General features: G+C 46.4%; 1 protein-coding gene across 4 annotated transcripts in view; it reads left to right on the top strand.

Annotated features, from left to right (window-relative positions):
• The window catches only part of LOC106571071 (transcriptional activator Myb), a 129,005-nt gene that overhangs the window by 111,888 nt on the left and 570 nt on the right, over positions 1 to 16,547 (top strand). For 3 of the 4 annotated variants that reach the window (XM_045695507.2, XM_045695506.2, XM_045695504.2), the window contains 3 exons: positions 9,862 to 9,945; positions 12,672 to 12,755; positions 13,416 to 16,547. The exon at positions 13,416 to 16,547 is cut by the window's right edge and continues 570 nt beyond it. In XM_045695507.2, coding sequence (XP_045551463.1) covers positions 9,862 to 9,945; positions 12,672 to 12,755; positions 13,416 to 13,529 — 282 coding nt within the window. In that variant the 3' untranslated portion in view covers positions 13,530 to 16,547. The remainder of the gene's footprint in view (positions 1 to 9,861; positions 9,946 to 12,671; positions 12,756 to 13,415) is intronic. The other variant, XM_045695505.2, reaches the window with a different exon arrangement.

Raw genomic sequence — 16,547 nt, 5'->3', positions numbered from 1 at the left:
TGTCCTGACCAGGTGCTTGACCGTGTCCTGACCAGGTGTTGACCGTGTCCTGACCAGGTGTTGACCGTGTCCTGACCAGGTGTTGACCGTGTCCTGACCAGGTGTTTATCCGTGTTCTGACCAGGTGTTTAACCGTGTTCTGACCAGGTCTTTGACCGTGTTCTAACCAGTTGTTTGACCTTTGTCCTGACCAGGTGTTTAACCGTGTCCTGACCAGGTGTTTAACCGTGTCCTGACCAGGTGTTTAACCGTGTTCTGACCAGGTGTTTAACCGTGTCCTGACCAGGTGTTTGACCGTGTTCTTTGACCGTGTTCTGACCAGGTGTTTATATTCTGTGGTTCTGACCAGGTGTTTAACCGTGTTCTGACCAGGTGTTTGACCGTGTTCTGACCAGGTGTTGACCGTGTTCTGACCAGGTGTTTATATTCTTTGGTTCTGACCAGGTGTTTAACCGTGTTCTGACCAGGTGTTTAACCGTGTTCTAACCAGTTGTTTGACCGTGTCCTGACCAGGTGTTTAACCGTGTCCTGACCAGGTGTTTAACCGTGTCCTGACCAGGTGTTTAACCGTGTTCTGACCAGGTGTTTGACCGTGTCCTGACCAGGTGTTTGACCGTGTTCTTTGACCGTGTTCTGACCAGGTGTTTATATTCTGTGGTTCTGACCAGGTGTTTAACCGTGTTCTGACCAGGTGTTTATATTCTGTGTTTCTGACCAGGTGTTTAACCGTGTCCTGACCAGGTGTTGACCGTGTTCTGACCAGGTGTTTAACCGTGTCCTGACCAGGTGTTTAACTGTGTTCTGAACAGGTGTTTAACCGTGTTCTGACCAGGTGTTTGACCGTGTTCAGACCAGGTGTTTAAACGTGTTCTGACGAGGTGTTTGACCGTGTTCTGACCAGGTGTTTGACCGTGTTCTGACCAGGTGTTTAACCGTGTTCTGACCAGGTGTTGACCGTGTTCTGACCAGGTGTTTAACCATGTTCTGACCAGGTGTTTTACCGTGTCCTGACCAGGTGTTTGACCGTCTTCTGACCAGGTGTTTAACCGTGTTCTAAGCAGGTGTTTATATTCTGTTGTTTTGACCAGGTGTTTGACCGTGTTCTGACCAGGTGTTTGACCGTTTCCTGACCAGGTGTTGACCGTGTCCTGACCAGGTGTTGACCATGTTCTGACCAGGTGTTTGACCATGTCCTGACCAGGTGTTTAACCGTGTTCTGACCAGGTGTTTAACCGTGTTCCGACCAGGTGTTGACCGTGTCCTGACCAGGTGTTTGACCGTGTTCTGACCAGGTGTTTAACCGTGTTCTGACCAGGTGTTTAACCGTGTTCCGACCAGGTGTTGACCGTGTCCTGACCAGGTGTTGACCGTGTTCTGACTAGGTGTTTGACTGTGTCCTGACCAGGTGTTTGACCGTGTTCTGACCAGGTGTTTAACCGTGTTCTGACCAGGTCTTTGACCGTGTTCTGACCAGGTGTTGAGCGTGTTCTGATCAGGTGTTGACCGTGTTCTGACCAGATGTTTATATTCTGTGGTTCTGACCAGGTGTTTAACCGTGTTCTGACCAGGTGTTTGACCGTGTTCTGACCAGGTGTTTATATTCTGTGGTTCTGACCAGGTCTTTAACCATGTTCTGACCAGGTGTTTGACCGTGTTCTGACCAGGTGTTGACCGTGTTCTGACCAGGTGTTTATATTCTTTTGTTCTGACCAGGTGTTTAACCGTGTTCTGACCAGGTGTTTAACCGTGTTCTAACCAGTTGTTTGACCGTGTCCTGACCAGGTGTTGACCGTGTCCTGACCAGGTGTTTAACCGTGTTCTGACCAGGTGTTTAACCGTGTCCTGACCAGGTGTTTGACCGTGTTCTGACCAGGTGTTTATAATCTGTGGTTCTGACCAGGTGTTTAACCGTGTTCTGACCAGGTGTTTAACCGTGTCCTGACCAGGTGTTTAACCGTGTTCTGACCAGGTGTTTAACCGTGTCCTGACCAGATGTTTAACCGTGTCCTGACCAGGTGTTTAACCGTGTTCTGACCAGGTGTTTAACCGTGTCCTGACCAGGTGTTTGACCGTGTTCTTTGACCGTGTTCTGACCAGGTGTTTATATTCTGTGGTTCTGACCAGGTGTTTAACCGTGTTCTGACCAGGTGTTTATATTCTGTGGTTCTGACCAGGTGTTTAACCGTGTCCTGACCAGGTGTTGACCGTGTTCTGACCAGGTGTTTAACCGTGTCCTGACCAGGTGTTTAACTGTGTTCTGAACAGGTGTTTAACCGTGTTCTGACCAGGTGTTTGACCGTGTTCAGACCAGGTGTTTAAACGTGTTCTGACGAGGTGTTTGACCGTGTTCTGACCAGGTGTTGACCGTGTTCTGACCAGGTGTTTGCCCGTGTCCTGACCAGGTGTTTGACCGTGTTCTGACCAGGTGTTTGACCGTGTTCTGACCAGGTGTTTAACCGTGTTCTGACCAGGTGTTGACCGTGTTCTGACCAGGTGTTTAACCGTGTTCTGACCAGGTGTTTGACCGTGTCCTGACCAGGTGTTTGACCGTGTTCTGACCAGGTGTTTTACCGTGTCCTGACCAGGTGTTTGACCATGTTCTGACCAGGTGTTTAACTGTGTTCTGACCAGGTGTTTAACCGTGTTCTGACCAGGTGTTTGACCGTGTTCAGACCAGGTGTTTAACCGTGTTCTGACCAGGTGTTTGACCGTGTTCTGACCAGGTGTTTGACCGTGTTCTGACCAGGTGTTTATATTCTGTGGTTCTGACCAGGTGTTTAACCGTGTTCTGACCAGGTGTTTAACCGTGTCCTGACCAGGTGTTGACCGTGTTCTGACCAGGTGTTTAACCGTGTTCTGACCAGGTGTTTGACCGTGTCCTGACCAGGTGTTTGACCGTGTTCTGACCAGGTGTTTTACCGTGTCCTGACCAGGTGTTTGACCATGTTCTGACCAGGTGTTTAACTGTGTTCTGACCAGGTGTTTAACCGTGTTCTGACCAGGTGTTTGACCGTGTTCAGACCAGGTGTTTAACCGTGTTCTGACCAGGTGTTTGACCGTGTTCTGACCAGGTGTTTGACCGTGTTCTGACCAGGTGTTTATATTCTGTGGTTCTGACCAGGTGTTTAACCGTGTTCTGACCAGGTGTTTAACCGTGTCCTGACCAGGTGTTTAACCGTGTCCTGACCAGGTGTTTAACCGTGTTCTGACCAGGTGTTTAACCGTGTCCTGACCAGGTGTTTGACCGTGTCCTGACCAGGTGTTTGACCGTGTTCTGACCAGGTGTTTGACCGTGTTCTGACCAGGTGTTTATATTCCGTGGTTCTGACCAGGTGTTTATATTCTGTTGTTTTGACCAGGTGTTTGACCGTGTTCTGACCAGGTGTTTGACCGTGTCCTGACCAGGTGTTTGACTGTGTCCTGACCAGGTGTTTGACCGTGTTCTGACCAGCTGTTTAAACGTGTTCTGACCAGGTGTTTGACCGTGTTCTGACCAGGTGTTTATATTCTGTGGTTCTGACCAGATGTTGACCGTGTTCTGACCAGGTTGTTTGACCGTGTTCTGACCAGGTTTTTAACCATGTTCTGACCAGGTGTTTAACCGTGTTCTGACCAGGCGTTGACCGTGTCCTGACCAGGTGTTGACCGTGTTCTGACCAGGTGTTTGACTGTGTCCTGACCAGGTGTTTGACCGTGTTCTGACCAGGTGTTTAACCGTGTTCTGACAAGGTGTTTGACCGTGTTCTGACCAGGTGTTGAGCGTTTTCTGACCAGGTGTTGACCGTGTTCTGACCAGGTGTTTATATTCTGTGGTTCTGACCAGGTGTTTAACCGTGTTCTGACCAGGTGTTTGACCGTGTTCTGACCAGGTGTTTGACCGTGTCCTGACCAGGTGTTTGACTGTGTCCTGACCAGGTGTTTGACCGTGTTCTGACCAGCTGTTTAAACGTGTTCTGACCAGGTGTTTATATTCTGTGGTTCTGACCAGGTGTTTAACCGTGTTCTGACCAGGTGTTTAACCGTGTCCTGACCAGGTGTTTAACCGTGTCCTGACCAGGTGTTTAACCGTGTTCTGACCAGGTGTTTAACCGTGTCCTGACCAGGTGTTTGACCGTGTCCTGACCAGGTGTTTGACCGTGTTCTGACCAGGTGTTTGACCGTGTTCTGACCAGGTGTTTATATTCCGTGGTTCTGACCAGGTGTTTATATTCTGTTGTTTTGACCAGGTGTTTGACCGTGTTCTGACCAGGTGTTTGACCGTGTCCTGACCAGGTGTTTGACTGTGTCCTGACCAGGTGTTTGACCGTGTTCTGACCAGCTGTTTAAACGTGTTCTGACCAGGTGTTTGACCGTGTTCTGACCAGGTGTTTATATTCTGTGGTTCTGACCAGATGTTGACCGTGTTCTGACCAGGTTGTTTGACCGTGTTCTGACCAGGTTTTTAACCATGTTCTGACCAGGTGTTTAACCGTGTTCTGACCAGGCGTTGACCGTGTCCTGACCAGGTGTTGACCGTGTTCTGACCAGGTGTTTGACTGTGTCCTGACCAGGTGTTTGACCGTGTTCTGACCAGGTGTTTAACCGTGTTCTGACAAGGTGTTTGACCGTGTTCTGACCAGGTGTTGAGCGTTTTCTGACCAGGTGTTGACCGTGTTCTGACCAGGTGTTTATATTCTGTGGTTCTGACCAGGTGTTTAACCGTGTTCTGACCAGGTGTTTGACCGTGTTCTGACCAGGTGTTTGACCGTGTCCTGACCAGGTGTTTGACTGTGTCCTGACCAGGTGTTTGACCGTGTTCTGACCAGCTGTTTAAACGTGTTCTGATCAGGTGTTTGACCGTGTTCTGACCAGGTGTTTATATTCTGTGGTTCTGACCAGATGTTGACCGTGTTCTGACCAGGTTGTTTGACCGTGTTCTGACCAGGTTTTTAACCATGTTCTGACCAGGTGTTTAACCGTGTTCTGACCAGGCGTTGACCGTGTCCTGACCAGGTGTTGACCGTGTTCTGACCAGGTGTTTGACTGTGTCCTGACCAGGTGTTTGACCGTGTTCTGACCAGGTGTTTAACCGTGTTCTGACAAGGTGTTTGACCGTGTTCTGACCAGGTGTTGAGCGTTTTCTGACCAGGTGTTGACCGTGTTCTGACCAGGTGTTTATATTCTGTGGTTCTGACCAGGTGTTTAGCCGTGTTCTGACCAGGTGTTTGACCGTGTCCTGACCAGGTGTTTGACCGTGTTCTGACCAGGTGTTTTACCGTGTCCTGACCAGGTGTTTGACCGTGTTCTGACCAGGTGTTTAACCGTGTCCTGACCAGGTGTTTAACTGTGTTCTGACCAGGTGTTTAACCGTGTTCTGACCAGGTGTTTGACCGTGTTCAGACCAGGTGTTTCACCGTGTTCTGACCAGGTGTTTGACGGTGTCCTGGCCAGGTGTTGACTGTGTTCTGACCAGGTGTTTGACGGTGTCCTGACCAGGTGTTTGACCGTGTTCTGACCAGGTGTTTGACCGTGTTCTGACCAGGTGTTTAACCGTGTTCTGACCAGGTGTTGACCGTGTTCTGACCAGGTGTTTAACCGTGTTCTGACCAGGTGTTTGACCGTGTCCTGACCAGGTGTTTGACCGTGTTCTGACCAGGTGTTTAACCGTGCTCTGACCAGGGGTTTGACCGTGTTTTGACCAGGTGTTTAACCGTGTTCTGACCAGTTGTTTATAATCTGTTGTTCTGACTAGGTGTTTGACCGTGTTCTGACCAGGTGTTTGACCATGTCCTGACCAGGTGTTTGACCGTGTCCTGACCAGGTGTTTGACCGTGTTCTGACCAGGTGTTTGACCGTGTTCTGACCAGATGTTTATATTCTGTGGTTCTGACCAGGTGTTTAACCGTGTTCTGACCAGGTGTTTGACTGTGTTCTGACCAGGTGTTTATATTCTGTGGTTCTGACCAGATGTTGACCGTGTTCTGACCAGGTGTTTGACCGTGTTCTGACCAGGTGTTTAATCGTGTTCTGACCAGGTGTTTAACCGTGTTCTGACCAGGTGTTGACCGTGTCCTGACCAGGTGTTGACTGTGTTCTGACCAGGTGTTTTACTGTGTCCTGACCAGGTGTTTGACCGTGTTCTGACCAGCTGTTTAAACGTGTTCTGACCAGGTGTTTGACCGTGTTCTGACCAGGTGTTTATATTCTGTGGTTCTGACCAGTTGTTGACCGTGTTCTGACCACGTGTTTGACCGTGTTCTGACCAGGTGTTTAACCGTGTTCTGACCAGGTGTTTAACCGTGTTCTGACCAGTTGTTGACCGTGTTCTGACCAGGTGTTTGACTGTGTCCTGACCAGGTGTTTGACCGTGTTCTGACCAGGTGTTTATCCGTGTTCTGACCAGGGTTTTGACCATGTTCTGACCAGGTGTTGAGCGTGTTCTGACCAGGTGTTTATATTCTGTGGTTCTGACCAGGTGTTTAACCGTGTTTTAACCAGTTGTTTGAACGTGTTCTGACCAGGTGTTTATATTCTGTGGTTCTGACCAGGTGTTTAACCGTGTTCTGACCAGGTGTTTGACCGTGTTCTGACCAGGTGTTGACAGTGTTCTGACCAGGTGTTTATATTCTGTGGTTCTGACCAGGTGTTTAACCGTGTTCTGACCAGGTGTTTAAACGTGTTCTAACCAGGTGTTTGACCGTGTCCTGACCAGGTTTTGACCGTGTCCTGACCAGGTATTTTACCGTGTTCTGACCAGGTATTTTACCGTGTTCTGACCAGGTGTTTAACCGTGTCCTGACTAGGTGTTTGACCGTGTTCTGACCAGGTGTTTAACCGTGTTCTGAACAGGTGTATATATTCTGTGGTTCTGACCAGGTGTTTAACCGTGTTCTGACCAGGTGTTTGACCGTGTTCAGACCAGGTGTTTAACCGTGTTCTGACCAGGTTTTTGACCGTGTTCTGACCAGGTGTTTAACCGTGTTCTGACCAGGTGTTGACCGTGTTCTGACCAGGTGTTTAACCGTGTTCTGACCAGGTGTTTGACCTTGTCCTGACCAGGTGTTTGACCGTTTTCTGACCAGGTGTTGACCGTGTTCTGACCAGGTGTTTGACCGTGTTCTGACCAGGTGTTTATATTCTGTGGTTCTGACCAGGTGTTTGACCGTGTTCTGACCAGGTGTTTGAACGTGTTCTAACCAGGTGTTTGACCGTGTCCTGACCAGGTGTTGACCATGTCCTGACCAGTTGTTTGACCGTGTCCTGACCAGGTGTTTGTCCGTGTTCTGACCAGGTGTTTATATTCTGTGGTTCTGACCAGGTGTTTGACTGTGTTCTGACCAGGTGTTTGACCATGTCCTGACCAGGTGTTTGACCGTGTTCTGACCAGGTGTTGACCGTGTCCTGACCAGGTGTTTGACCGTGTTCTGACCAGGTGTTTATATTCTGTGGTTCTGACCAGGTGTTTGACCTTGTCCTGACCAGGTGTTTGACCGTTTTCTGACCAGGTGTTGACCGTTTTCTGACCAGGTTTGACCGTGTTCTGACCAGGTGTTTAACCGTGTTCTGACCAGGTGTTTAACTGTGTTCTGACCAGGTTTTTGACCGTGTCCTGCCCAGGTGTTTAACCGTGTTCTGACCAGGTGTTTAACCGTGTTCTGACCAGGTGTTGACCGTGTTCTGACCAGGTGTTTGACCATGTTCTGACCAGGTGTTTGACCGTGTTCTGACCAGGTGTTTGACCGTGTTCTGACTAGGTGTTTGACCGTGTTCTGACCAGTTGTCGACCGTGTTCTGACCAGGTGTTTGACCGTGTTCTGACCAGGTGTTGACCATGTTCTGACCAGGTGTTTGACCGTGTTCTGACCAGATGTTGACCGTGTTCTGACCAGGTGTTTGACCGTGTTCTGACCAGGTGTTTAACCGTGTTCTGACCAGGTGTTGACCGTGTTCTGACCAGGTGTTTAACCGTGTTCTGACCAGGTGTTTGACCGTGTCCTGACCAGGTGTTTGACCGTGTTCTGACCAGGTGTTTAACCGTGCTCTGACCAGGGGTTTGACCGTGTTTTGACCAGGTGTTTAACCGTGTTCTGACCAGTTGTTTATAATCTGTTGTTCTGACTAGGTGTTTGACCGTGTTCTGACCAGGTGTTTGACCATGTCCTGACCAGGTGTTTGACCGTGTCCTGACCAGGTGTTTGACCGTGTTCTGACCAGGTGTTTGACCGTGTTCTGACCAGATGTTTATATTCTGTGGTTCTGACCAGGTGTTTAACCGTGTTCTGACCAGGTGTTTGACTGTGTTCTGACCAGGTGTTTATATTCTGTGGTTCTGACCAGATGTTGACCGTGTTCTGACCAGGTGTTTGACCGTGTTCTGACCAGGTGTTTAACCGTGTTCTGACCAGGTGTTTAACCGTGTTCTGACCAGGTGTTGACCGTGTCCTGACCAAGTGTTGACTGTGTTCTGACCAGGTGTTTTACTGTGTCCTGACCAGGTGTTTGACCGTGTTCTGACCAGCTGTTTAAACGTGTTCTGACCAGGTGTTTGACCGTGTTCTGACCAGGTGTTTATATTCTGTGGTTCTGACCAGTTGTTGACCGTGTTCTGACCACGTGTTTGACCGTGTTCTGACCAGGTGTTTAACCGTGTTCTGACCAGGTGTTTAACCGTGTTCTGACCAGTTGTTGACCGTGTTCTGACCAGGTGTTTGACTGTGTCCTGACCAGGTGTTTGACCGTGTTCTGACCAGGTGTTTATCCGTGTTCTGACCAGGGTTTTGACCATGTTCTGACCAGGTGTTGAGCGTGTTCTGACCAGGTGTTTATATTCTGTGGTTCTGACCAGGTGTTTAACCGTGTTTTAACCAGTTGTTTGAACGTGTTCTGACCAGGTGTTTATATTCTGTGGTTCTGACCAGGTGTTTAACCGTGTTCTGACCAGGTGTTTGACCTTGTCCTGACCAGGTGTTTGACCGTTTTCTGACCAGGTGTTGACCGTGTTCTGACCAGGTGTTTGACCGTGTTCTGACCAGGTGTTTATATTCTGTGGTTCTGACCAGGTGTTTGACCGTGTTCTGACCAGGTGTTTGATCGTGTTCTAACCAGGTGTTTGACCGTGTCCTGACCAGGTGTTGACCATGTCCTGACCAGTTGTTTGACCGTGTCCTGACCAGGTGTTTGTCCGTGTTCTGACCAGGTGTTTATATTCTGTGGTTCTGACCAGGTGTTTGACTGTGTTCTGACCAGGTGTTTGACCATGTCCTGACCAGGTGTTTGACCGTGTTCTGACCAGGTGTTGACCGTGTCCTGACCAGGTGTTTGACCGTGTTCTGACCAGGTGTTTATATTCTGTGGTTCTGACCAGGTGTTTGACCTTGTCCTGACCAGGTGTTTGACCGTTTTCTGACCAGGTGTTGACCGTTTTCTGACCAGGTTTGACCGTGTTCTGACCAGGTGTTTAACCGTGTTCTGACCAGGTGTTTAACTGTGTTCTGACCAGGTTTTTGACCGTGTCCTGCCCAGGTGTTTAACCGTGTTCTGACCAGGTGTTTAACCGTGTTCTGACCAGGTGTTGACCGTGTTCTGACCAGGTGTTTGACCATGTTCTGACCAGGTGTTTGACCGTGTTCTGACCAGGTGTTTGACCGTGTTCTGACTAGGTGTTTGACCGTGTTCTGACCAGTTGTCGACCGTGTTCTGACCAGGTGTTTGACCGTGTTCTGACCAGGTGTTGACCATGTTCTGACCAGGTGTTTGACCGTGTTCTGACCAGATGTTGACCGTGTTCTGACCAGGTGTTTGACCGTGTTCTGACCAGGTGTTTGACCGTGTTCTGACCAGGTGTTTGACTGTGTTCTGACTACAGTTGCGGTTGTGTTCCAGATGGAGTCTCCCTATCTGCAGTGGGAGGGGCCAGACATCCATGGCCAGCTCTTCTCCCCATCCGGCCCCGCACAGGAAGTACCTGTAAGTCACATGTCCTTCTCCTCCTCCTCCAGTCTACTCTTTTTTATAATGATTTTTTATAATGAATTTGTAGTGCAGGGGTATTCAACTCTTACCCTATGAGGTCCAGAGCCAGGTGCTTCTCTGTTCTACCTGATAATTCATTGCACCCACCTGGTGTCCCAGGTCTAAATCAGGCCCTGATTAGAGGGGAATCACCTACCTGGTGTCCCAGGTCTAAATCAGTCCCTGATTAGAGGGGAATCACCCACCTGGTGTCCCAGGTCTAAACCAGTCCCTGATTAGAGGGGAATCACCCACCTCAACTCCTTAACCCTTGACGCACCGCAGCCTTTGACTGCTCTGCCTCTCTTACCAGGATGAATAAAGGTTGTATACACGAAGGGGACAAAACATTAAGAACACCTGCTCTTTCTATGACATACTGTAGACTGACCAGGTGAATCCAGGTGAAAGTATTGATCCCTTATTGATGTCACTTGTTTAATCCACTTCAATCAGTGTAGATGAAAGGGAGGATGACAGGTTAAAGAAGGATTTTTAAGTCTTGAGATAATTGAGGCATGGATTGTATACAGTGGGGCAAAAAAGTATTTAGTCAGCCACCAATTGTGCAAGTTCTCCCACTTAAAAAGATGAGAGAGGCCTGTAATTTTCATCATATGTACACTTCAACTATGACAGACAAAATGAGAGAAAAAAAATCCAGAAAATCACATTGTAGGATTTCTTATGAATTTATTTGCAAATTATGGTGGAAAATAAGTATTTGGTCAATAACACAGGTCAAACGTTTTCTGTAAGTCTTCACAAGGTTTTCACACACTGTTGCTGGTATTTTGGCACATTCCTCCATGCAGATCTCCTCTAGAGCAATGATGTTTTGGGGCTGTCGCTGGGCAACACGGACTTTCAACTCCCTCCAAAGATTTTCTATGGGGTTGAGATCTGGAGACTGGCTAGGCCACTCCAGAACCTTGAAATGCTTCTTACGAAGCCACTCCTTCGTTGCCCGGGCGGTGTGTTTGGGATCATTGTCATGCTGAAAGACCCAGCCACGTTTCATCTTCAATGCCCTTGCTGATGGAAGGAGGTTTTCACTCAAAATCTCACAATACATAGCCCCATTCATTATTTCCTTTACACGGATCAGTCGTCCTGGTCCCTTTGCAGAAAAACAGCCCCAAAGCATGATGTTTCCACCCCCATGCTTCACAGTAGGTATGGTGTTCTTTGGATGCAACTCAGCATTCCTTGTCCTCCAAACACGACGAGTTGAGTTTTTACCAAAAAGTTATATTTTGGTTTCATCTGACCATATGACATTCTCCCAATCCTCTTCTGGATCATCCAAATGCTCTCTAGCAAACTTCAGACGGGCCTGGACATGTACTGGCTTAAGCAGGGGGACACGTCTGGCACTGCAGGATTTGAGTCCCTGGCGGCGTAGTGTGTTACTGATGGTAGGCTTTGTTACTTTGGTCCCAGCTCTCGGCAGGTCATTCACTAGGTCCCCCCGTGTGGTTCTGGGATTTTTGCTCACCGTTCTTGTGATCATTTTGACCCCACGGGGTGAGATCTTGCGTGGAGCCCCAGATCGAGGGAGATTATCAATGGTCTTGTATGTCTTCCATTTCCTAATAATTGCTCCCACAGTTGATTTCTTCAAACCAAGCTGCTTACCTATTGCAGATTCAGTCTTCCCAGCCTGGTGCAGGTCTACAATTTTGTTTCTGTTGTCCTTTGACAGCTCTTTGGTCTTGGCCATAGTGGAGTTTGGAGTGTGACTGTTTGAGGTTGTGGACAGGTGTCTTTTATACTGATAACACGTTCAAACAGGTGCCATTAATACAGGTAATGAGTGGAGGACAGAGGAGCCTCTTAAAGAAGAAGTTACAGGTCTGTGAGAGCCAGAAATCTTGCTTGTTTGTAGGTGACCAAATACTTATTTTCCACCATCATTTGCAAATAAATTCATTAAAAAAATGTTTTCCTGATTTTGTCCTATGATGAAAATTACAGGCCTCTCTCATCTTTTTAAGTGTGAGAACTTGCACAATTGGTGGCTGACTAAATACTTTTTGCCCCACTGTATGTGTGTCATTCAGAGGGTGAATGGGCAAGACAGAAGATTGAAATGTCTTTAAACAGGTTATGGTAGTAGGTGCCAGGCGCACCGGTTTGTGTCAAGAACTGCAACGATGCTGGGTTTTTCACGCTCAACAGTTTCCTCTGTGTATCAAGAATGATCCATCACCCAAAGGACATTCAGCCAACTTGACACAACTGTGGGAAGCATTGGAGTCAACATGGATTCCATGCCCTGAGTGCAGAAGTGTGTTTTGATGTCTTCACTATTATTCTACAATGTAGAAAATAGTAAAAAAAAATAAAGAAAATCCCTTGAATGAGTAGGTGTGTTCAAACTTTTGACTGGTTACTGTATGTTGAAGAAGATGTGTTCATCACTGTCTCATCCCACGGCCCTGTGGAAAGAAATGTGTGTCTTCTTTGACAATTTTAACCCGCACTTGTTGTTTGTGAACATGGATTGTATAATGTTGTATGTTTTTCCCCCCCAACACCACTTTCTATCCATTTGTATAACCTCTCTCTCTCTCTCTCTCTCTCTCTCTCTCTCTCTCTCTCTCTCTCTCTCTCTCTCTCTCTCTCTCTCTCTCTCTCTCTCTCTCTCTCTCTCTCTCTCTCTCTCTCTCTCTCTCTAGGATCTGCTGACTAGTTCTGTACAGAATGAAGACGGACACAAACCTTACCACCTCCCCCGTCGGTCTCTGGGCAGCCCACTACAGGTTTGTGTGTGTGTGTGTGTGTGTGGACATGTTTAACTATATTTGTAGGGACCAGAAGTCCCCGCAAGAATAGTAAACAAACACACATTTCGCCAACGGGGGACATTTTGTTGGTCCCCCACAAGGTCAAATGCTATTTCTAGGGGGTTTGGGGTTAGGAGCTAGGTTTAGGTTTAGAATTAGGTTTAGAATTAGGATTAGGTTTAGGAGCTAGGCTTAGGATTAGGTTTAGGGTTAGAATTAGGTTTAGGGTTAGAATTAGGTTTAGGGTTAGGAGCTAGGGTTAGGGTTAGGTTTAGGGTTAGAATTAGGTTTAGGGTTAGAATTTGGTTTAGGGTTAGAATTAGGTTTATGGTTAGGGTTAGTTTTAAGTTTAGGGGGTTAAGGAATTGTGTGTCCCCACAAGTTTAGTTATACAAGACTGTGTGTGTGTGTGTGTGTGTGTGTGTGTGTGTGTGTGTGTGTGTGTGTGTGTGTGTGTGTGTGTGTGTGTGTGTGTGTGTGTGTGTGTGTGTGTGTGTGTGTGTGTGTGTGTTTGTGTGTGTGTACACTGCTACAGGTGTATGCGCACTGTTTCTAGATGGTCACAAAGCATTCAAAGTGATTTATGTAACATGTCAATAATGTCATACAAAACCTACCTTTCTCTCTCTCTCCCAGCAGCTCAACACTTGGGACCAAGTGGCTTGTGGGAAGGTGGAGGACCAAGTCTTGGCTTTAGAGCAAAACCATAAATACATCTCCACTTACTCTGCTAGGACCTTGGTCGTGTAATATTCACACACACACACACACACAGACAGACAGACAGACAGACAGACAGACAGACAGACAGACAGACAGACAGACAGACAGACAGACAGACAGACAGACAGACAGACAGACAGACAGACAGACAGACAGACAGACTCGCTGGATTCAACTGACCAAAGACTTTAATTTGTTAATTTCTATTTCAATTTTTTTTGTATTCATAGGTTGCATGTTTTGTCACAATATTGTTCTGAACTGACGCCTGACTGAGCATTCTACTCAAACCATCGTCAATGGTGAAGATTTAATCCAAAGTGTATTACAGTGGCTTGGAAGTACAATGCCATTCAAAAGGAGGCATTGAATGAGTAGAAAAACCTTTTGTCATCGTTTTGATGTCGCCAGATTGACTTTAGATGTAGTTTAACGTTAGCTAGCTAGCTAAGATTTGATGACATGATAATGCTGGCAAAGTTGGGGGGGGGTTTTCTACTAAATATTTGACTACTTTAGCAATGTCATCGTATTTCCAGCCACTATACTAACAGTAGTTAGCCTCCGTCCAGAATGACTGGGCTGATCACCACTTTAGGGCTCCACTATGGCGCTGCCGATAGAGGGCGGCTTGAGAACGATCATTACAACGACATGACGCGACCGAGAGACAGAGGTGCAACCTATGAATGGTTTTGTTATTAATGTGGATCCTGTGGGTAGTTTGTGGTATTGAATGTTGTATTATAAAACAGGGAGACAAATGATGTGCCTATAATTTGAATAATAATTGGACTGTGTTTTTAATAATTCAAAGTTTTTAATATTTGAATATAAAAAAAAAAGCTGATTTAATTTATTTGCTTTATTTCGACAAAGACGTTTTTTTTTTGTTTTTTTTTATACCGCCGGCCTATCGAGCGACAGTGTTTAAAACCCTTGACCCTTGACCCCTGACCCTAGCATTATTACGGGTTAAAACCAATAAAAAAAAAGTACTAAATATGAATCAACGATCGCTACCCCTCTGTATTCCACTCACAATACACCTTTAACCTGTTGAGAGGCCTTTAGAAAAGCCCATGTCATGCTGATATGCGTGTTCTGCGATATCTGTTAGCCTTAACGTTTCACTGCTAGACATTAAGAAGTCTATTGTCAGCTCTTATGTCAACCTTATGAATGGTTATGAATGATCATGTGATGCTTATGTGACAATTGGGACAGTCCATTTAAAGTGTTAACTAATTAAACAAAGCTGGAAACAAACAGTAGGGTTGTGTCCCAAATGGCTCCCTGTTCCCTTAATGTGTACTACCTTTGACCAGGAATAGAGTGACATTTTTAGACGCACTCTCGTTTTTTATAACCTGTATAACCTATATTTTACTGTTTCCTGTCTTGATACCATGTCATAAAGGGGGAAACATTTCCATTGAGCAAAAAAATGTATTAATATTATTGTTGTTTTATTACTTTTGATAAAGTCAACCCCCTAAAGTCTTACACTGAGTTTACTGCGGAGTTCTCAAAGCATCAAACTATGACCCAATCCCAAACTGAGCCCAAGACCCTACGTCCTATGATCGTCCCCTAGACCCTACGCTCTATGCGTCCTATGCAGCTCTGAGATGATTTCACAGGTGTAAGCAATATGTGACTGACCGGCTCAATTCGGTCTTGATGTAGCAAAATTTAAAATTGTGTTTTTTTACATTGGATTAAAGTAGAGACTCAGAGCTAGAAAATGGTTTATCATACACTACAGTTGAGGAACAATGGGAAAGTTATTTTGCTTTGAAAGTTGATAAACTTGTAAACTCACTTTTATGAGAAAATGTCCCGTAAATGTTTTGGTACCTACTGGAGAGCTCTTCTTTGTCTACACCCATTGAGCATCGTTCACATCCTCTTAAGCTTTAGCCCCACCCATCTCTTTAATGGTTGATCTGAGCGTTCTGTCCTAACAACATCAGTCAGGCACCCAAGCTAACTGGCTAACGTTGGCTATCTGGCTAACGTTGGCTAACTGGCTAACGTTAGCTAACTGGCTAATGTTGGCTAACATGCTACCTACTTCCTGACACAAAATAACAGCTCACTGAACATTACTCGCCCTAGCAGAGCTGATTAGGCTGTAATGTTATCCAGAACGTTGGTGACTGCAACTGTGCTGTCAGATTGTCCATTGGTAAATTCAGAGTGTTTCGCTGTTGGAACGTTCAGAGCGCACATTGCACGCTCTGGACGAGGAGTAGGGTTGATCCGAACATTCTGACCTCACAACTGCAGTCAAGCACCCAAGCTAACTGGCTAATGTTGGCTAGCTTGCTAACTACCACTTTCTCCTATCAGATGCCATGGTAGCCCTTAGTTTGAAGATGTAATCCGGAGGCAGGTGTTTTCGCCATCTCTTTAGCTATCATACTCGAATTCCACTGATCTCAAAACTCAGTCCTCCAGAAAGTGGAGAGCATACACGTAATGTTAGCTAGCGAGCCATCCAGCTAACGTTAGCTAGCTAACAGTACATTTTAACTTGACATTAGACTTATGCAGTTTTACTAAGCGATACATTTAAAAAAAAAGCTGCATTAGACAGGATTACCCTTTTTCTGTGGCTAAACCAACTAGGCTCATAATTTAACAATGTTATTCGTATTTACCCCCGAAGTTTGTTATTAAGGCACATGAAAGTTCACATATTCGATAAGGGATTTCTGCCCCCCCCCCCCAAAAAAACGCATTTAGATAAAAAAACTTTTAAAAAAACTTTCAAACGGCTCTCGTTTGTAGTCGCGACCTGCAACATACACCTAGTGTCCTGAAACTGGTCACATGTGGTAATAATTAGTTGATTAGACCCATCAAATCATCTCAGATCTCCAAAAGAGAGGGCTTAGGGTCTATGGCTCCATTTGGGATTGGGCCTACGAGCTGAACCCAGTAAAATGTTTTAAAGCTGCACTTGAATGACAAGAGTTTTCTTTTCTCCCTCTGTGAACACTGTTATTATTCTAATTATTATGAATATTATTACTACAA

The sequence above is a fragment of the Salmo salar genome, chromosome 15 (assembly GCF_965601325.2).
Source record: "Salmo salar chromosome 15, fSalSal1, whole genome shotgun sequence".
NCBI lineage: Eukaryota > Metazoa > Chordata > Actinopteri > Salmoniformes > Salmonidae > Salmo > Salmo salar.
The sequence above is the reverse complement of the archived record's forward strand: the minus strand, read 5'-3'. Positions and strand labels throughout refer to the sequence as shown.